Raw genomic sequence first — 21842 nt, forward strand, 5'->3', positions numbered from 1 at the left:
CTCCAGGAGCCTACTAAGAAAAAGTCCATGAGAAGTAAAGCTTTTGAGATCTCTCATATCTGAAAATGTCTTTCTTCTCTCTTCATAATGAATTGGTCAGTTACAAATTTTCATAATAAAATTCTTTTAAAAATTATTTCACTCTGAGCCTTGAAGACACTATTCCACTGTTTTCTAGCTTCCAGGGTTTATTGTTGAGAAGTACAGTATTATTCTCATTCTTTATCTTTCTTTTTCTAAAATATATCTTTTATTGATAATAGTGTTATAGATAAATCCCATCCCCTCCACCCCCACCTCCCAGCCTTTACTCCCCCTGCCCAAGTCTTCACTACCCTATTGCACGTGTCATGGGCTATGTATATAAGTATATAAGTTCTTTGGTTTATTTCTTCTCACCCCCCAATTCTCTTACTTTCTTTTTTTCTTAAGTTTACAAAACTGTCAAATTCTCCCTTTGTAGTGAGCAGTACTATGCTTTTGACAGATGCACAGAATTGCGTATCCTCCACTACAGTCACAATACATATCAGTTTGATACTTTAACCTTTTGAGTGAAATATTTTTCTTTCTGAAGCTTTTGAAATCCTTTTTGTCTTTAATCTTTGGAGGGGATGCTCTGTCCTCAGGTGAGTCTTTGTGCTTAACCTGAATACAAACTGCAAACTCACATCTTTGAGCGCTGGGGAAATTTTTGTTAGATTGCTTAATTATTTCCTTCTCTATGTTCTGCTCTTGCTTTTAAGAACTCTCATTTGATCTCCTGAACTGATTCTCTAATTTTCTTTCTGCTTTATATTTCTTTGTGTTTTTGTTCTTTGAAATTTCCTGAACTTTTATTTCAACTTTGCTGATAATTTAGTGGGATTTTGGAAAAAGAGAAGATCTATAATAATAAAAGCGTAATATGCTAATTAGACTGGACAGCCAAACGACCTTCCGGACGAAGCCGGGGCTGCGAGGGCCGAGGCAAGCCGCTGCAGCTGCCAGGGCCGAACCCCTTGCACGAATTTCATGCATCGGGCCTCTAGTAAACTAATGAGTTTAGTGTCTTTTATTTTTAACTGACAATCCTGGCTTCTAGTTTTTTATCCTACATTAATATCTCACATTTCTCAATTCAAGCTTATTTGGTATTTGTTGCATGTGTCTGTGTATCTGTGAGTTTGTCTTCCAGAAGTAGAGACTGAATTAGGCATGGGATGCTTGAGAAAAAAATTTTCTCAAGCAGTTTCCCCCTATATATATACCAGATGATTAATTGCTCTTAACTTTTAAACATTTTAGCAGTTTTGTAAATATATAGAACATAGCAAGTTACTTTTTAAGTATTGATGTTGTCATTTTTCAACAATCCCAAATGAGATTATTTTATCTCTAATTTTCTCTGCCATTGCTTTCGCTGAGTATTTTCTCTCTCTAACCTCTCATAATTATGTTACATTCAGGTAACATCTATGAGATTGCTAAGTGTGTGCTGACATAATATACATAATAGTGCAGCAAATTAGATTGTTTTGAGATCTCAAAGTAATTTAGTTCTAAAGATGCTGTGCATTTTTTTTTTAAGTATTTGGCTTGTTGCCTTTCTCTGCTCAGCATATAAGCTCAGTTCTGCTAAAGTAATCACATTTCTTTTCCAAGAGGGTCTCAAATCTTAGAAAAGCTATAACCAGGTTCTGTGTTGTTCCTAGAGTGGAGCAGTCTTACCAGAAGGTCATGGCCCTTTGGCATCAGCTACATGTCAACACCAAAAGCCTTATCTCCTGGAACTATCTGAGGAAGGACCTCGACCATGTGAAGACCTGGAACCTGGAAAAGGTACTTGTGAAAACGTCACTCCAGGCTCACCTCCTACTGGCAGCTTTTCTCAGAAGGAACTTCTTTTCATCACTGAGATCCTACTCACCCAAAGCAGGGAGACTGGTTCAGGTTAGGGCCTGGGGCTCTAGGAACTAGAAACAGCAGCCTGAATGGTTAAGGAAATTCCTGATGAAAATAACATATTTGGTCTTCTTGGCGGAGGGAGAGATTGCAGGCTTCTGACTGCAGGATCAGCATCTCTTTTGCACAAGTGTATGTAGCAGGGGAATATGGTGAATTAGCCGATATTCAGGGTTATATCCAAGGGGGCACACAGGGTGCTTCTGGGGTGCTAGTGCTGTTCTGCTTCTTAACCTAAATGCTGGTTACGTGGACAGGTTCACTTTGTGAAAAATCAGCATAATTACAATTAAGGTTTGTACATTATTTTGTATCTATGTTAAATGTAGAAGAAAAAAGAAAAGGAGAGAAAGTATGATGTTCCCATTCTATTGACATTTTTTCTGGCTTTTCCTGTCTAGCTTCGGTTGTCAGCACCAGAGGAGTGCCACCAAGTTATGAAGGCCCTCCAGGCCCACTACGAAGACTTTCTGCAGGATAGCCGGGACTCCGTGCTCTTCTCGGTGGCGGACCGCCTGCGTTTGGAAGAGGAAGTGGAGGCTTGTAAAACCCACTTCCAGCACCTGATGAAATCCATGGAGAATGGTGTGTGTGCCTTGGGAAGAGGAAGAGTACAGGTGGAATGAGAGTTGGAGGGTGCTGCAAGACCCTGCCTATAAACTCGAAAGTACTGTCACCACTAACACTAAAACATTGAGAGAGAAAAACTTGTAGAGATGAATTCAGATCATGGAAGAAGAGGCCATATTTTAGTCTTTATTGCTAATCAACCCATCACATTTTCTTGTGGAAATAACATGTTTGGGTCCTTCAAGATAATATTTGTAATTATCTTTATTTAATTGTATAATTTAGGGACTTTAGGATCAGGCATTAGGTTCCCCATTTAAGGCCTTGCTTTCATTGGTGGAATATCAGGTCTGCTGGAACCATGGGTACCCTCTTGTCTGAGGGTGAGTTTGTTTTTCCCAGATTTGCTGATCTCTACTATGGTGCGTAATGTCTTCTGTGCTTGTGCATTCACAGAGGACAAAGAGGAAACTGTAGCCAAGATGTACATTTCAGAGCTGAAGAACATCCGGCTGCGCCTGGAAGAGTGTGAACAGAGGCTAGTCAAACGAATTCAGACCCCAGCCAGCTCTGGGACTGACAGAGATGCCTGGCAGGCCAGTGCCTTAAGGATTGCAGAGCAAGAGGTAAGCCCTGAGAGAACCGGAGGGGGGCGGGGGGTGTTAGCTGCACAGTAAATGCTTTCAGAATGAACTGGATAGCAAGAGAGTGTGGGTCCTAAGCAATAAGGCAATAGACTCATGGTGAGCCTACTTCCCGGCGGCCTGTAAGTGCCTTTGCCTGTGGAAAAGCTTGCCTTCAGCCCCACTGTATTGCTGAATGTTGTTTAGTTTCCTACGTGGTTGGGAAGGCAAGCAGGCTGGTGAGCTGCTCTAAGCGCTGCGTTTGGCTTTGTATTTAAAGGCTGCTTTGTAGAGATGCTCTCTGCTCTGTCTCTTATGTATATGTTACTTTCTATTACATGGTTACTGCCAGCTATGGGACTCAAAAATGTGAAGGAAAGAATTAGATTCTACTCTGGGTTTTAGTGCACTTTCTCTGTGACTTTGAGCAAATTAACTCTCATCTTTAGTTTCCTTTCTTATAAAATGGAGATAATATGTGAGTCACAGACTTGTTTTGAAAATTAAGTAACATAGTACATATAATAAATTTTCTGGAAAAATAAAATGCTGTAAAAATGTAGGGTAGTATTCTTGAAGTAAAAGCAGCAAATACTAGTTGCTTTATTAAGTGCTCAAAGGCATGCAAAGAAAAGTTGCCTTTGGCATATAGTGTACTTAAAAAAGAATAAAATGTTTAAGTCACAAGAAACTTCAGTATAAGAGAGGCTGTAAAGCCCTAGCCAGTTTTGTTCAATGGATAGAGCATCAGCCCGTAGACTGAAGGGTCCCGGGTTTGATTCTGGTCAAGGGCACATATCTGGGTTGTAGGCTCAATCCCAGGCCCTGGATGGGGCATGTGCGGGAGGCAACCAATTGCTGTGTCTCTCTCACATTGGTGTTTCTTTCTGTCTCTTCCCCTCCCTTCCACTCTTTTCTAAAAATCAGTGGGGGAAAAAATATCCTCTGGTGAGTATTAACAGGAAAAAAGAAAGAGAGAGAGAGAGAGAGAGAGAGAGAGAGAGAGAGAGAGAGAGATTGTAAGATAGCACCTGGTCTATTTCCAACTAGCATTGCTCTAGGAATTTAGAGTGTTATAGAACATTTCTACTTGGGATAGTATGAGAGAGCTCTGTGAAGAATACTAGATTTGGCGCTCACTTTGGCAGTTCATATACTAAAATTGGAAAAATACAGAAATTAGCATGGCCCCTGTACAAGAATAACACAGAAATTTGTGAAGCATTCCATATTTTTATTGCCTGTTTGCTCCAGGATCTTACTGTCACAGAATACTTACCATTTAATAAAAATCTACCATCAAAAAAAATACATTAGATTTGATCTGAGAGCTTTAAGGGAATGAAAAGAATGGCTAATGAGGAGTCTTTTTTTTCTTACCTTTCTTAATTTTTCTTAAGCTTGAAGAGGAGGTTGAGAGGGCAGTGTAATTTTCATTGGCCTAGAGCAGTGGTTCTCAACCTTCTGGCCCTTTAAATACAGTTCCTCATGTTGTGACCCAACCATAAAATTATTTTCGTTGCTACTTCATAACTGTAATATTGCTACTGTTATGAATCGTAATGTAAATATCTGATATGCAGGGTGGTCTTAGGTGACCCCTGTGAAAGGGTCGTTCGACCGCCAAAGGGGTCGCGACCCACAGGTTGAGAACCGCTGGCCTAGAGGGATCTAATTTACCTATATGAATCATATATGAACCTGTAATTCTTATATTGAAATGTTTTACTTTTCTGTAATGATCCCAAATCTATTTGTGCCTACAAAATAAAACATTCTAGGAGATGAAGGTTAATATTTCCTTCTAAAAGACCTTCCTCTCTTTTTACTTTTTATGAAATGGTTTCAGATATACAAAATTATTATTTTTTTCCATTGAATTTTAGAGAGAGAAAGAGAGACACCAAGAGAAACATCAATGTGAGAGAGAAAGAGTGAGAGAGAGATCTGAGAGAGGTACATCAATCCACTGCCTTCTGCACACGCCCCAACCGGGGATCAAACCTGTAACCCACGCATGGGCCCTGACCAGTAATCAAACCTGCCACCCCTTGGTGTATGGGATGATGCCCAACCAGCTGAGCCACATGGGCCAGGGCTCAGATATACAGAAGTTTTTATTCTTCACCGAGATTTATCCTTCACCTAGATTCCCCAAATGTTAACTTTTTTTTACATTTGCTTTACATTTTTTCAACATTTATGTATACATAATATTTTCTTTCTTGAGAGAAACTTCCAGAAATTATGTCCTTTTACCCCTAAATACTTAAGTGTGCATTTCCAAAAACAAGATAGTCTCTTACATCACCATAGGACAATAATTAGAATTAGGAAATGAATATTGCTATAAGAATTTATTAAAATTTTATCAGTTGACCTAATAACCCTTTTTGGGGTAGCATCCCAACCCACCCTATCCCTCTTGTTAAAAAAAAAAAAAAAAAAAAAAAAGTAATTTTGGTACAGGATTCAATCCAGTATCACACATTGCATTTAGTTGTGATATCTCTTTACATTTCTTTAACCTGAAACCATTATTTTTTATAGTCTTTCATGAGCTTAACATTTTTGAACAGCGCAGGCCTTTTATTTTGCAAAATGTCCCTCTATTTGTGTTTATCTGAGACTTCTTCACGATTAGAAATAGGTTACACATTTTTGGCAGGAATACTACAGAAGTGTTATTGTGTCCTTGGTGAATAATACCAGGAGGCATGTGATGTTGATTTGTCCCATTACTGGCGATAATTTTTATCACTTGTTGCTATTTTCTTCTTTGTAATTACTATCAATTGGTGGGGAGATACTTTGAGCCTAGTATGTAGATATCCTATTTTACAGCAAACTTTCACCAACTAGTTTTAGCATCTGTTGTTGACTCTTGACTGAATAATTATTAGTATGACTGTTGCCAAAAAAGCATTTTCTAATTCTGTCATTCCTTTTGCAGTATTTAATTTCTATTCTATCAAATGGAAAGAGCTTGCCTCCCCACCTCTCTCCTTTATGTCAGTATAGACTGATGAATTCATATTTTTTTCAGTGGTTTGTAGTTTGCTACTACCTTTATTTTGATGTTCAAAATATTCCAAATTTAGCAATTGATAGCCCCTTCAAGCTGGTTCCTATGTCATTTTTTGTGTTTTTGACAGCTTGATTGTTGCTTTAGTGGAAGGATGGAATTTTGGAGTTCTTACCCCACAATTTTTGGTGATGACACTCCTAGTTCCTATGTCATTTTAACATGTCATCATTATTCTTTAAGTGCTTTATTAATTCTCAATAAAACAAAATATTCCAGGTTCACCTTGCCCTAGCCAGCCCCAACCCTGGGATCAGCCATTTCTCCAAGGAGTTGTGCTTCTTTTAGGAGGAGAATGTTATTTAGAAACCAAGATTTGGGTGCTGAGTGTGCTCACTGTTGTTGGGATGTCATTGCTTTAGGACTGCTAGGCAGGTAGAGCTAGAAAAGTGCATACTTACAAACACGTATGCAAACACACATACAAACACACTCCTATGTTTTACACACATATTTATATATACATGTAGATATCACAAAAGTATATCAATATCAGTCTGTCACACATATACACACAAAAAAACAACAACATCATCTATGATTTTATATGTATCTTATCTCTATTCAGTTCCACGGGGCTTATTCTAATCTTCCCTTCCCCAAGGGAAAAACCTACTTTATATTATCCTTAGCAAATTCACTTATTATTCAGTTCTTACATGTACAGAGAGTACTTTTAGAATTTCTAACTAATATTACTACAAAAAACAAACCTATTAACTGGAGTTCAACATTTACTTGTAGTTCTTTCTGTTGTTCGCCTAAAAGTATGTTAATAGTACAGGTACATTGTTCAGAAATTACTGTGTGTGTTCTTCCCCCTTCACCCCCTTGCAGTGCTGTTTCAGAGTTTATTCAACCACTCTCTTATAGATGGCATTTAGGTGGCTTCCAGTATTTTGCTGTTACAAACAAAGACTTCTTTCTAACTTGTTTAATCTGTCTCTATCTTTGTTATATGTCTTGTTCCTGACAGCATACCCAGGACGATTTGCAACAACTGAGGTCAGACTTGGATGCTGTTTCCATGAAATGCAACAGTTTTCTTCATCAGTCCCCATCTGGTTCAAGTGTTTCAACTCTGCACTCAGAACTCAATCTGCTGGTAGAGAAAATGGACCGTGTCTATGGTCTCTCCACTGTCTATCTGAATAAGTGAGTGAGCTGAGGACTTGGGTCCAAATGGCAGTGTTTCCATTGGGATGAGAAGGGGAGGCGCCCGGAGTGTTTCAATCGAGAGAGATTACAGATCTTGAAGATCATGTACCCATGATAAGAGACCATGGCTTTAGTTCAAGTATGGAGTGAGTACATTTGGGCCCCACTGAACAAATGCCAGTGGGGGAGTTGATTTGCAGTGTTAGGATTCTTTTGTACCCCATTTCTGTTTGATTAGATACCACTAAAAAAAAAAAAAAGAAAGAGAAAGGAAAAGACACTAAAGAATAAAAAGAAAAAATTTAAGTAAACTAAGTACAAGTCTTTGAAGCTTTCCCTCTTACTGCCCATCTCCACCTGTGACCTTGAGGAGAAGCAGATTTTCAGTGCTTCATAGTGTAGAGTGGGTTTCTGGCTTCACCTTTTCTCCCAGAGTCTACCGCGTGTGTGTGTGTCCCACTGCCACCTAGAATTTTATTTTGAATTGGCTTAAATTGGCACCATATATACCATGCTCTCTTATTTTTATGAAATTGCTTTTTTACAGTTATGTTATGGGAACCTCTCCTTAGTGTTCCAGGTCTGTAGCCCATTTCATGTGTTAATGAAAGTGATTTTATCTTCACAGGCTCAAGACAATCGATGTCATAATGCGTAGCATTCAGGATGCTGAACTCTTGGTCAAAGGTTATGAGATCAAGCTGAGTCAAGAAGAAGCAGTACCAGCAGATCTCTCAGCTCTGGAGTCCCATCGGTCTACATTACGGGTTGGTTGCTCTGAGTTTCTTAGGAGGTTGACTTAATACAGGGGTAAAGCAAAAGTAGGCTTACAGTTGTATGTGAAAGACAGAGTTTCTACTTGTATTATTATTTATTAATTGTATTATTTATTTGTATTACAACTGTAAATCTAATTTGCCCACCCCTGTATATCCAGGGCTTTGAGGTAGCAGAGAAATACAGTTTTGGATAGTATGACACTGACTTTAAGTTTGTATTTGAACTAGGAAGAATATCATATTTAATATATTTTAATATGTATTCAAAGAATAGATTGATAAGAAAACCAAGAGTCAGATTGGCTAAATGGCTTACCTTGGTTTCATAGCTTATAAGTGATAGAGCCAGGTTCCAAACACAAGTTCTTTGCACATTTCTCTGTACTGTACTGCCTGCCCCTGGCTGCCCAGTGTGCTTGAGGACATGGAGGCATTTCTGGCACAGACATTATGGGGTCTAGCTTCTGAATCACAGATAGAATGTGACAACATGTCCTTGTTGTCTACCTTAGTCTGAGCCTTTCTTACCTCTTAGCATGGAATATTTTTAATCTTGTGTTGCTGTGCTTGTTTTGAATAGCACTGGCTCAGTGATGTCAAGGACAAGAATTCAGTGTTTTCAGTCCTGGATGAGGAAATTGCCAAGGCCAAGGTGGTGGCAGAGCAGCTGAATCGTCTGACCCCAGAGCGAAATCTGGATTTGGAGCGCTATCAGGAAAAAGGCTCCCAGCTGCAGGAACGTTGGCACCGGGTCATTGCCCAGCTTGAGACCCGGTGAGTGGTAGCCCTACCCTCTTCTCCTATTAGTGGTCAGGGACTAGATTTTAAACAAAACTAGAGTTATATCTGTGTATGCTTGTGTAAAGGCGGGATTTGATAGGGAGAGGTAGACATGAAATGATGTTATGAATTCTGAACAAGATGCGTGACAGGAAGTTGGGACCACCAATCCCAAAGTAGACTTGAGTCTTGCTTTTGAGTTGGCAATGATGGTCCTCGTGCCTCTCCTGTGTCCAGGTCGTACCTGCTTAAGTCGTGATGACAATAGAATGGGAAGGGGACTTGGTGGTCTTCTCTCAAGGACAGCACCTGGGTTCAGGCGTCACTCCACTAGCTTTGAATCTAATATGAACCATTTTCACAGTGGGCCTTTGCAGAATTTCTTTCATTTGCTAATTCATTGGTTTTATCCCTATAACTTGAGATCCTACTTCTGATGACTTATTTGAATAAGAAAGATCGAAAACTACTTATCTGGAGCTAGGCTGGGTAGGCAGATATATAGGGAGAGGAGTTATAGTAACTCATATAAGTTTGGATTGATTCTCTATACTTGAGTTACTATTCCAAGGCTAGCTAGGCTAACAAAAATGTTATAAGAAATAATAGTAAATAATTACTGTTTTTCACCCACCCTACCCCCACTGCCCTCCCCAAGAAATTAGAGTGATCATAAATCATAGCTGGGGTAACCTGACAGGTACTCTGTCATCAGGGACAGAAGTGTACAGTCAGTATTACCTTACTGGGAACCTGGTAATCCTTGGCAGTCTAGGTAAAAAATTTGACAAGGATTATCATGGGATGCCAGGCCCTGGGCAGTTTCCAGGGCCACCAGGACACAACTGTTTTTTTTTAAATATATTTTATTGATTTTTTACAGAGAGGAAGGGAGAGGGATAGAGAGTTAGAAACATTGATGAGAGAGAAACATCGGTCAGCTGCCTCCTGCACACTCCCTACTGGGGATGTGGCCGAAACCAAGGTACATGCCCTTGACTGGAATCGAACCTGCGACCCTTCAGTCCGCAGGCCGACGCTCTATCCACTGAGCCAAACCGGTCAGGGCCACAACTGTTTTTACTCACTTTTTACCCCATAGGGCACTGGGTACATGCATAACTCTCAGCATTGTATTGGTATTCCCCTCAAATAAAGATGTATCCTCTGTGGTTGAGCTCAACTGGACACATAGGCTACCGAGGGAATTGTCTCATTTACTTCATTGTATTGACACCAAATACCTAACGGCAGTTTTTCTCTGCTCCTCCAGCCAATCTGAACTAGAAAGTATCCAGGAAGTTCTGGGAGATTACCGAGCCTGCCATGGAACTCTCATCAAATGGATTGAGGAAACCACTGCCCAGCAGGAAAGGATGAAGCCAGGCCAGGCAGAGGACAGCAGAGTGCTATCGGAGCAGCTCAGCCAGCAGACGGTGGGTGCAGCAGTAGCACAGTGGAAGTTGGCAGGGGCTGGGGGTTAGTTCATCATAAAAGAAGATGATGTGCTAGCAATGAAGCTCCCCCTAAATGGTAAGACATTCTGAGCCCTGTCTTCTGAAAAGGGTTCAGCAGGATGGTCTCAAGATACTGGTGTTGCATTTAGGCCAGATGACCTATAAGGTCCCTTTTAATGCTGAGTTTCTTTGAGTATAATATTGAAATCACTTGATGGACAGATTAAAATTATTTTGGTTTTGCCCTGGCCAATTTTGTTCAGTGGTTAGAGCATCAGCCTCAGACCAATGGGTTGAGGGTTTGATTCCTGGTCAAGGGCACATACCTCAGTTGCAGGCTCTTTCCCAGTCTGGTCAGGCACATGCATGAGGCAACCAACTGATGTGTCTCTATCATCTCTCTCTCTCTCTCTCTCTCTCTCTCTCTCCCTCTCTCTCTCTCTCCCTCTCTCTGGAATAATGCTTCTCCCTCTTTCCTTCTTTCCCTCTCTCCCCTCTCTCCCTCTCCCCCCCCCTTCTTCTCCTCTGCTCTCTAAAAAAAATTTAAAAATCAATGGAATGAATATCCTCAGGTGAGGATTAAAAGAAAGTATTATTTTGGTTTATTTTGTTTCTTATTTTGGTTTATTTTTTTAAGCCTCACCTGAGGTTATGTTTTTATTGATTTTAGAGAGAGAGGAAAGAGTGGGAGGGAGAGAGAAAACACATCAGTTGCCTCCCAAATGCACCCTGACTGGAAATTGAACCTGCAACCTTTTGGTGTATGGAATAATGCTCCAACCAACTGAGCCAACTGGCCAGGGCTGGTTTATTTTGTTTCTTGATATTTAATTTTATTTTAGAAGGATTAGAATATGGAGGAATGCAAACCCAGGGAAAGCTGTGAGTGTAAGAAAATTATATCATTCAAAGCAGTTTTTATGTGTTGGTATCTTGGGGTCTCTTGTTTTGTTTAGCATTACGGTTAGGTTGCCTGGATTTCAATCCTGGTTTGCTCACTAAGCAAATTACTTAATCTCTTCGTGTTCTATTTCCCTATCAATAAAACGAACATAGTCTGTTATTTGTTCAACTGACCTCCAAGTTATTGTTGTTGGGAGTAAATGGAGGGATACATGTAAAGTACTTAGAACAGTGCTTTTCAAAGTGTGGACTCCAGACTAGTAGCATCATCTGGGAACATGTCAGAAATGCAAATTCTCAAACCTAAACCCAAACCTACTGAATCAGAAACTCTGGAGGTGGGGCCCAGCAGTCTGATTTATGCTGTCTTCCAGATGATTCTGATGCAGGTCAGGTTTGAAAACCACTACCTTAGAACCTAACAGATGCTCAGCTGTTTCGGTGATGGTAATGACAATGGTAATGGTGTGATATTTTGGTTCCTAGGATCTGTTTGCAGAAATTGAGAGAAATCAGACAAAACTGGACCAGTGTCAAAAATTTTCCCAGCAGTACTCCACGGTTGTAAAGGTAACTCTGCCATGTCCCACACGGAACATCAGTGACCTTCAGCTTAGGAAGCCCTGCATTGTCACTAGGTTTTCACTGCAGCTCTTCTGCTGCGGGCTGGCCCCATCCTCCAGTTAGTGCAGCTGTGTACTTCTCAGGGCCCACGTTGGAGGATGCTCATGAGGCACCAGATGTCAGCTACGATTGAAGACTCTCCATTTAGGTGACTCACAGGCCTCTTAAACTTAATATGTCAAAAACAGAATATTTGGGTTTTCTCTCATCTTGCTTATCTCAGGATATAGTGTCACCATTTTCCTATTTGCTGAGGCAAAAAAACCCCAAAGTGATCCTTAGCAGTCCTTTTTGCCTTAAACTTTATGTTCAGTCTTTGAACGAGTTGGCTCCATCTTCCAATGTCTTGGACCTGACTGCCTCTCATTGCCCATCCCTCACCATTTCCCTGGCTCACATCTAAGTGAGGCATCTTCCTTAGACCACGGCACTGCCTCCAAGCTGAAAGCTTGCTTCTGCTCCTGCCCCACAGGCTGTTTTCCCACACAGTAGCAGATTCACCTTTTAGAACATACTTCATGTCACAGAATTTCAGACACCACCTATTATATGCGCTATCAAAAAAGAAGAAACTCTGCCACTTATACAAATGCCATTGATTGTAAAACATATTCTACTAGTAATTCTGGAGCTACAAAAATGGGGGGAAATTTGTACCTTACAATAGATGAAGCATAGTCAATTGGATCATATCATTCTCCTGCTCAAAACTTCCCAAAGGCTTTATCTCACACTCATAATAAAATTTTAAACTCTTATGTAGTTTATGAGGCCATATCTGATCTGCCCTCCCCCTCATTTCTCTGATAACATCTTTACATAAAAATGACCTGCGGTTATTATATATGTATTTGTTTATTATGTGTCTTCTCACTAGAATGTAAGTTCCAGGGGAGGGGCAAAGTTTTCTCTGGCTTGTTTTCCACTATGTGTGTAGCACTCAGAACAATGGCGGGCACATAGTTGATGCGCAACAAATAGTTTTTGAATGAATGCATTTCTTTAGTTAATAGCAGAAGACTTGGTGTCACAAAGATTTGCGTTCACATCCTAGCTTCATCATTTTCAGGCTTTAGAGCACTTAGCCTCTCTGATTACCTGTTGCAATATGTACACAGTGGGAACAGTAACAACCCCACTGAGTGATTGTAAATATTAAATGGGATAATGTATGCATAGAACCATGCTGCAAACCTAAAATACGTTCAGTAAATGGTAGCACGTGCTTATATTATTATTGCTATTTTATTATTACTACTACTATTGTTTTTCTTTAGGTCGCTTAAGGAACTCATTTCATGTTTTCCTCCTGCCTTCTGTTTTCTAAGTATTCTAGGCAAAAGGAACTGCATAATCAAAGGCACAGAGGAATGAACATACAATGATTATACGAGGAGATAGGGAATATTCTGGTTTAGCTAGGAGGAGGCTGGGCCCAGCCTTAGAAAGGCCTTGTTCAGTTCTTTGGCTTTCCTTTCTATTCTTGCTACTCAAAATGTGGCCTTTGAACCAGGAGCAACTTGTTAGAAATGCAGAATCTTCAACCTCCCAAATCAGAATCTGCATTTTAACAAGATTCCCAGATGATTTGTATGCATGTTGATATTTGAGAAATTTTCGCTCTTAAAAACTTTTAAGCAGAGGAACAAAGTGGTCATCTTCGTTTTAGAAAAGTTACTCTGGTGGAGAGTAGCTAAGAAGCTCTTGTACTTGTCATGTGAGAGATGAAGAGGGCCTGACTAGGGCATCACTCTCAGGATTACAGGGGACGTGGCAAGAGCATGGCCATATGAGTAGAGCATTGGTTTAGGGATTCTAATCTTGACTTTGTTGCTCACCCACTAGTTAATTAGGGAAATTCACTTCCTGTCTCTGGGCTTCAGTTGCCCACGCATGAAAAGGATGGTCAGCAAACAAACTGCAAACTCAGAGGTCAGCAGCTGTAACCCAGGCTAAAGCGAGCCTGTGCACCTATTTTCATATGTCCCATAAGAGATGGCTTTAAAAAAGGGGGGGCAAATAATACTTTGTGACACATGAAATTTACAGGAACTTCATTCAGCTGTCAGTGTCCATAGGTAAAGTTGGTAAGAGGTGGCTTTAAAAAAAGGGGGGCACATGAACTTCATTCAGCTGTCAGTGTCCATAGGTAAAGTTGTATTCTAATACAGCCATAGTCTTTCATTTACATATTATCTATGGCTGCTTTCATTTGAGTAGCTGTGACAGAGATAGCATGGCCCAATAGTGTCCATCTGGCCCTTTACAGGAAAACTTTCTAACCTGCAGTTTAAAAGATCACCAAAATGCCTTCAAGTAATGAAATATGTGATTTCTGTTACATGGTGTGTGTGAGCTATAAAGCCCTATGTAAACAGTGAAATTTCTTCCTCCTCAGGACTACGAATTACAACTAATGACATACAAGGCCTTTGTGGAATCACAGCAGAAATCCCCCGGCAAGCGCCGTCGCATGCTTTCCTCTTCGGATGCCATCACGCAAGAGGTGAAGGGTGGGGAAAGGCCATGTACCGCTGTCTCCCCTTCAGGGGATTCCTTGTCTGGGCCTTGCAGTTTGATTTACAGCTCACCTTTCTGCTGAGCATGTGACTTCATGAAAACTTCCTCTTATTTTCAACTATTTAAATTTATATTTCTGGTGCGTCATTCATCTAAATTGTTTTTTTGAACCACAGTTCATGGACTTAAGGACTCGCTATACAGCATTGGTGACCTTAACAACTCAGCACGTAAAATATATCAGTGATGCGCTCCAGCGGCTGGAAGAGGAGGAGGTAAGGACAGTTGGGTCCTAAACCATCTTGAAAATGGAATTTAAGCTGCATGGTTACATTGAGGATGAGGCTGACTGGCGGACTCATCTTGAAAATGGAATTTAAAACCCTGTGCCTCAGCCCTAGCCGGTTTGGCTCAGGACAGAACATTGGCCTGCGGACTGAAGGGTCCTGGGTTTGATTCTGGTCAAGGGCACATGCCCGGATTGCAGGCTTGATCCCCCAGCAAGGGGCATGCAGAAGACAGCGAATCAGTGATTCTCTCTTATCATTGATGTTTCACTCTCCCTCTCCCTTCCTTTCTGAAATAAAAATATATATATTTAAAGACAACAAAAACCCCCCAAAACCTGTGCCTCATCTGTCAAAATGTAAAGTGCGCACACAGCCAATTTTCTTAATTCATAGTAGTTGTGTTCTATGAGGTTGCTGAAAACACTGCGTTAGTGAATACTGTACTCTTTGTAGCTGGAGAAATATAGGGTTAGGTTCCTACAAGCCGCTGCTTACAACATTTTTGTCCACAGAAAATGCATAAACTTGTGTTATGTGTGTTTTTCTTTAAAAACACCTGACTTAATAAATTTTGTTGATTCACTGACATTGAACTCATGGCCAAGAGCACTATAACTCACTCCTGAACAAGACATATAACACACATTATCTCCATAATGCACATCACAGCCTTCCTGTGCTTAGGAACGCAAGACGTGAGCACCTCAGCACTGCATTTGGGTCCATTTTAAACAGCGAAACCACTATCAGAAAACACAAAAATAAGAAAACCCTGGCACTCGACAGACACTTGTTTACAGTATAAAAGCTGGATCAAGGCGACAGAGTGTCACCTTATTCTACCCCGACTGGGAACATTGGGCACCTGAAATATTTTGCAGCCTCTCTGTGCATGTCTGGGAATGACTGTGAAAATGCACAAATATTGATTTGGGGGTTATAAATAAATTTTAGAGAGTAGATAAATATGGAATCTGTGAATAATTATGAGGATTGACTATATTATGTCCAACATCTCCACTTCCAAGTACCTTTAGTATGGAAATATTATAAGTTTGAAGGAATGATGTGAATAAAAGTCATAAATAAAGCATGATTTGGTAAAGGGAAATATTGGAAACATCCAGATTCTATACATGAAATGCTACGAAGCTGTTAAAAATAATGAAATAGGTTTACATGCAGTGACAAGGGAAGACAATTAAAATATATTATTTGGGGGAAAAACAGGTTAGAATACTATGTATAATTATGGTTTTATAATTTAAAAAATCTGTGTCTTTGTAAAATAAATTTCCACATATCCAACTACTCTTATAAAAAGAAATGCTTTTGGAAACATTAACCCATAGCAATTTTTGCCTGTGTAAATGAGCAAAATACGTCCTTTATGTCAATATCTACCTCACTTAATCTCTGTAGACTTTAATCTCTTTACCTGTAATTATAAAAATTATGAAAATAAGTAAGCTGCTATATGTGAAGGGCTTTTTAAAATCACTAATTATTGAATATCCATCACATATAAAACAATGTGTTTTTTAAGAAAGGTGCTAACCTGAATATAATGAACTTATATCCCATAGTTAGGCACCTGTGAGCAGTGCTGTAGGCTGGGTAAATTACATTTAATTGGGGATTATTTTAACTGCTTACTGATTTAGGTAACTCTCGTGTCTCTATTTTAGGAAATCTGAACTTAGGCCAGTCTAATAAGATGAACCAACATACTGATTTTCTATTTCCTTTTCTAGAAAGTGGTAGAAGAGGAAAAACAGGAACACGTGGAGAAGGTGAAAGAACTTTTGGGCTGGGTGTCTACCCTAGCAAGGAATACACAAAGCAAAGCTACCTCATCCCAGACCAAAGAATTGACAGACATTGAAAAAGCTATTTTAGAACAGCAGGTAAGTAGAAGGTCTATCTCAGTGGTTCCCAAACCTATTTGGCCTACCACCCCCTTTCCAGAAAAAATATTACTCAGCCCCTGGAAATTAATTTTTTTAAAATTTTAATAGCAGTTACTCATCGCCCCCAAATGCACCTGTGGCCATCACCACCCCCCTGGATCGCTGCAGCGCCCACCGGGGGGCGGTAGTGCCCACTTTGGGAATCACTGGTTTATCTTATTCTTCCTGGATACAATAATATATGATAATGCACTAGGTGGTATAATACAAGTCACATAGGGCCACCCAGGAGGGATTGTTATCTCAGTAAATGTTAACTTATGAACTTATCTTATTTATATTTCTACCTTTTTTTAAAAAATCAGCTCTAAATAGACCAGTATAATCTGAGCTAAGCTTTTTGCACGTTGGATTTTTAAAAAGTTACTTCAAATAATCTTTGATTCTTTAATTTTTTTAGGTTCTGAAGCTTTTCTCTTTATTTCTACTAAATAGGTTCTGGCAGAGGAGCTGACAACCAAGAGAGAACAAGTCTCTGAGGCCATTAAAACTTCACAGATCTTCTTGGCCAAGCATGGTCATAAGTAGGTATTAGATGAGAGATTATGGCACACCTAGGAGACCAGATCTACCTGCCTAAACCTTAGGGTCATGATGAGAATTCAGGCTGGAGAATTCAGGGCAGCAAAATTCAGATGATGAAGAGCTTTGTAGTTCATGCTGAGGAATTTGCATTTTACCTTGTTGGCTCTGTAGAGGGATCATAAACGTGATTGGATTTTGTTGGAAAAGGTTTCTAGAACAGTTTGATAGAGAATGTGTTGATCTCAGGCAAGAGTAGAGGCCTGAGCGATCAGTTAAGAGGTTGTTCTGATAATATAGGCAAGACATGATGAGGGATGTAAAGCAGACAGAGAATCTAAAGAGATTAAGCATGATGCATTTATAATATAGAGTTTGGTGACAAACAAAAATGATCAGATATAACTCTGTGGTTTCTGGCTTAAGCCATTGGGTGTATGGTGATGCCACTCACCAAGAGAGGTATCACAGGAGAAGTTATGGATTGAGGGAGAAGAGGGCAGCTTTAGTTTCAGATGTTAGGAACGTGAAGACCCCACAGGACATCTGAATGGAAGTGCCTAGTATGTATTAGGAAGCACCTAACACATTAAGTTATCCAATGGGCAACTGCATATGTAAATTTAGAATTAATAAGAGAAGTCTAAAGTGATGGAGACTTGAGTCATCAGCATAGTAGAAACCATAAGAGTGGATTAGCTTACAAGGGCTCAGGGGCTTCTCAGTGCTTCTTGCCCTGTAAAGGAAGCCTTAGGGAACTAAAAGGAAAATGATGAGTTATACCTCAGAACCCAAGAGAGAACAGAATCCTAAAAAGAAGGGAGTGGTGAGAAGTCAAGAAAGGTCAAGACTGAGACCCGTCTATTAAATTTGGCAAGTTGGAAGTTTTTGGTGACTCTGGTGAAAAGTTGGGGGATAATGTAAGATTTTAGTGTAGTGGAGAGCACTTGAAGTGAGGAAGGTAGTGATAATGAAATTAGACACTCTTTTTTAAAAATATATTTTTGTTTTGGAGAGGAAGGGAGAGGGAGAGATTGAAACATCAATGATGAGAGAGAATCATTGATCAGCTGCCTCCACGCCCCCTACTGGGGATTGAGCCCACAACCTGGGCATGTGCCCTTGACTGGAATCGAGCCCGGGACCCTTCAGTCCACAGGCTGAGCCAAACCAGCTGGGGCTGAAATTAGACATTTTTTAAAGAAACTTGGCCATAGGAAAGGAAAGAAATAAGAAAGCAGAAATAATTAGAGTAGAATATAATCAATAAAGAGTTTTGTTTTCCTAAGAGATCAGTGGGGCTTAACTATGTTTATGGACTGTGTCTCAAGGACGTAGAGGGGGAAAGATTGAAGTACTAGGAAAGAGGTGCCAGAGGATGTGAGAGAGGATAAGATTCATCACTGGGTGGAAAGCACACCTTAGACAGAGGTTGAGACAGCTTTTCTTCTGAAATCTGAGAAAAAGGAGATTAAGAAAGGTGTGAATAAAAAATTAAAAATTAAATAAAAAGGGAGCATTTGAGATCTTTCTCTCCCTGACGTATGTCACCAGTTGGGCTCAAATAAACTCATAAAAATTCTAAAAAAAGGAAAGAAAGATGTGAATATAGGTTAATATGCCAGGAGTGAAGCCAGAAAGTGAGAGAATTAGTGCCCAGTGGTCTGTATGTTGTCTTTGAAATAGGTAGAGAGCCCAGCCAATGTGGCTCAGTAGTTGAGTGTCGACCTATGAACCAGGAAGTCATGGTTCAATTCCCGGTCAGAGCACATGCCCAGGTTGTGGGCTCAATCCCCGGTGCGGGTTGTGCAGGAGGCAGCCGCCGATCAATGATTCTCTTTCATCACTGATGTTTCTATCTCTTTCTCTTCCTCTCTGAAATCAATAAAAACAAGTTTTTGTTTTCAATCCTCACCAGAGGATATTTTTCCATCGATTTTTAAAGAGATTGGAAGAGAGAGGGAAAGACAGATAGAAATATTGATGTGAGAGAAATGCATCGATAGGTTGCCTCCTGCACACGCCCTGACCAGGGCCCGGACCGGGTAGGAGTCTGCAACCAAAGTATGTACCCTTGACTGGAATCGAACCTGGGACCCTTTAGTCTGCAGGCCAAAGCTCTATAACTGAGCCAAACTGGCTAGGGCTAAAAAAATGTTTTTAAAAAAAGAAATAGGTAGAGAGGTTGTTTGCCGAAAGTTCGAGTAGTGTTGAGGGGAAAGAAGGAAGGATTAACTCAGACTGCACTGAAGTCCAGTGGAGGTCAGAGCCCAGTAGGATCTCTTCTTCATGGCTGTGGGATTTCTCTCTCACTGGTTATACTTAGCAGCCTGCACATGGGAGCAGAGTTTGATTGATCTGGGGCTGGAGTTTTATCAGATTAATGAGCGTGTAAGGAACTGATGGAGATGATGACTGTGGGGTCTGGAAAAGAGGAGAAACTAAATATAATAGGATTGATTAAGAGAAAATGGAACATCAAGGAAGACTTGGGAAATCTCAGTAAGTTGGTGGATAGTTGTAATATAAATCACAGGGTTCATTCTCAAAAACATAATGTAGAATGAGAAAGGGGACTTGCAAAATTTACCCGATTCAAATAGTGATTGCCTCTGGGGAGGAAGGGAAAGTAATGGGGTTGGTGACACATACACATTGGACTTTATAGATGTAATGTTTTATTTCTAAGAAAAGGATCTAAAGCAAACCTGGTAAAATTTGGTAAAGCTGGATAGTTGGATAATGAGTAAATGAGAATTTGTTTAAAATATTTCAATTTTAAAAAGTGGTATAGGAGTAAAGAAAGAAAACTGGAAAGGTAGGGGTATAATTAGGAGCTATAATCAAATAGTAGATTCTTACAGTTTAAAATTTCAGAAGTGGAAGAATTTTAGATAACAGCAGGGTCCAAATTTGCCCTTTATGGATGGGGCTGAAGTGGAGTGGAGGCCATTGGGATTGAGAAAATTGCAGGACTACAAGCTTAGGGTGTTATAGACAATTGGTGACATGATCATTGACATCATCAAGAATCATGACTTGATTTGAGATAAACGGGAAAACTATGAGTTAGAAGCCAAAGTGTTCAATGAGTATGGAGCTCTGACCAGATGATCCACAGTTAGCAGTGACCAAGAAGAATACCATCCAAGGTGGAGAAGTGATGATTGTGAAGCCATAGACGTGAGTTGGAGGAAGGCTTTTCTCTAAAAGAGCTTTAATGCTTCATCTTCCAGACTCTCAGAAAAAGAGAAGGAACAGATATCTGAGCAATTGAACGCCCTGAATAAGACTTACCATGACCTGTGTGATGGTTCAGCAAACCAGCTTCACCAGCTTCGGAGCCAGCTGGCTCAGCAGACAGAACAAAAGGTACTTTCAATTTTACTCTCCAAATGTTGGGAGGGTACCTTTTGAATGGTGTGAAAGTATCCTTGCTGATTGAAAGTCATGATCACTAGCTTTCCATGACCAATGTGACTTAATTTTTTTAACCTCACCGTAGCAGCCATTTGTCTTGTGTTTCTTACCTGGGGTTCCATGATGTGTTGGTCAGTCAAAACTCTGGAAGGCATTTATGGCTAACTCTTTAGATGTGGTTCACCATTTTTGTTGTCTTCCATTTTGCAGTCAAGGAGAACATAACTTTTATGTCACAGAGCAATAAGATTATTCCTTTGTGGCATTGTTACTCAAAAGTCAATAGCCAAGAGTTCGGAATATTGGGGAAAAAAAGATCATGAACCTCTTTCCCTCGTACTTTTTTTCATATGTACTAAATGAATAAGAAATGTTTATCTTCAAAGCAAATTGGTGGATTAGCTGCACTGACTGAGACGCTGGTTCCCCTTACCCATGGTCATCCCATCATGTGACATCTTTACCAGTTCCCACTCATGTTCATTTCCTGGACCATATGGAAGTTGTTAAGTTCTTGCTGGTTGTCCTAAGTTCTTCCTGGATACTTGTGTATATGTAAACTTACCATATTATATACATGTGTCTCTGGGATATATATGTGTGTTTGCCTGCTTATTTCCTATGTTGTGAAGCAATGGCCAACTTACGTGGGGCAGGCCAAAATTAAAAATCATGTGGTAACCAAATTTAGTCTAGATGATGCTCAAAATGATATTCAGATAAATATTCTTTGGCTCTGGTCCTTGGATATGAAATTTGTGCAGCAGGAGCTAGAGTTGTAAAGACCATAAGACAGAACCAGCTATGATTTATTTGAGAATAGATTTTCAAAAAGAAGTGCTGGTTTAGCATTCTCTGTGTAAGGTAGCCCACTTCTAATGGCTTGTTGCTTCACCATATAAGGGTGTATGTGAAAAGTTTTAACAATTGCTTGCTGAGAACATCCAGTTCTCATTTTGAAAGGTTAAAAAAAAAAGGGAGAAAATAAAGAGACAAGCTGCTGAGCACCACTACATTGAGCATGATGTGTCCCTGTTACCGTTTGTGTGTTTCATGTGAAGTATTGTTCTGATTAACTGACATCCTTGCTTACAAGTTTCACTAACCCTTTGGAGTTTAAGCACAAATGCACAAAGGGAAAAGAGGACGACCTGTTTGGGGTTCTTTTTTGCAAAAAAAAACAAACAAAAGTCGCAT

At 40.0% G+C, this 21842-nt stretch overlaps 1 protein-coding gene across 21 annotated transcripts in view; it reads left to right on the forward strand.

Annotated features, from left to right (window-relative positions):
- MACF1 (microtubule-actin crosslinking factor 1) overlaps positions 1 to 21842 on the forward strand; it is a 344123-nt gene that overhangs the window by 193366 nt on the left and 128915 nt on the right. For all 21 annotated transcript variants that reach the window (XM_014541584.1, XM_014541592.1, XM_014541587.1 and 18 more), the window contains 13 exons: positions 1695 to 1821; positions 2346 to 2529; positions 2971 to 3140; positions 7199 to 7377; positions 8009 to 8147; positions 8740 to 8933; positions 10213 to 10375; positions 11786 to 11869; positions 14322 to 14429; positions 14620 to 14718; positions 16488 to 16640; positions 17139 to 17227; positions 20462 to 20597. In XM_014541584.1, coding sequence (XP_014397070.1) covers positions 1695 to 1821; positions 2346 to 2529; positions 2971 to 3140; positions 7199 to 7377; positions 8009 to 8147; positions 8740 to 8933; positions 10213 to 10375; positions 11786 to 11869; positions 14322 to 14429; positions 14620 to 14718; positions 16488 to 16640; positions 17139 to 17227; positions 20462 to 20597 — 1825 coding nt within the window. The remainder of the gene's footprint in view (positions 1 to 1694; positions 1822 to 2345; positions 2530 to 2970; positions 3141 to 7198; positions 7378 to 8008; positions 8148 to 8739; positions 8934 to 10212; positions 10376 to 11785; positions 11870 to 14321; positions 14430 to 14619; positions 14719 to 16487; positions 16641 to 17138; positions 17228 to 20461; positions 20598 to 21842) is intronic.

Source organism: Myotis brandtii, unplaced genomic scaffold (assembly GCF_000412655.1).
Source record: "Myotis brandtii unplaced genomic scaffold, ASM41265v1 scaffold274, whole genome shotgun sequence".
Lineage (NCBI taxonomy): Eukaryota > Metazoa > Chordata > Mammalia > Chiroptera > Vespertilionidae > Myotis > Myotis brandtii.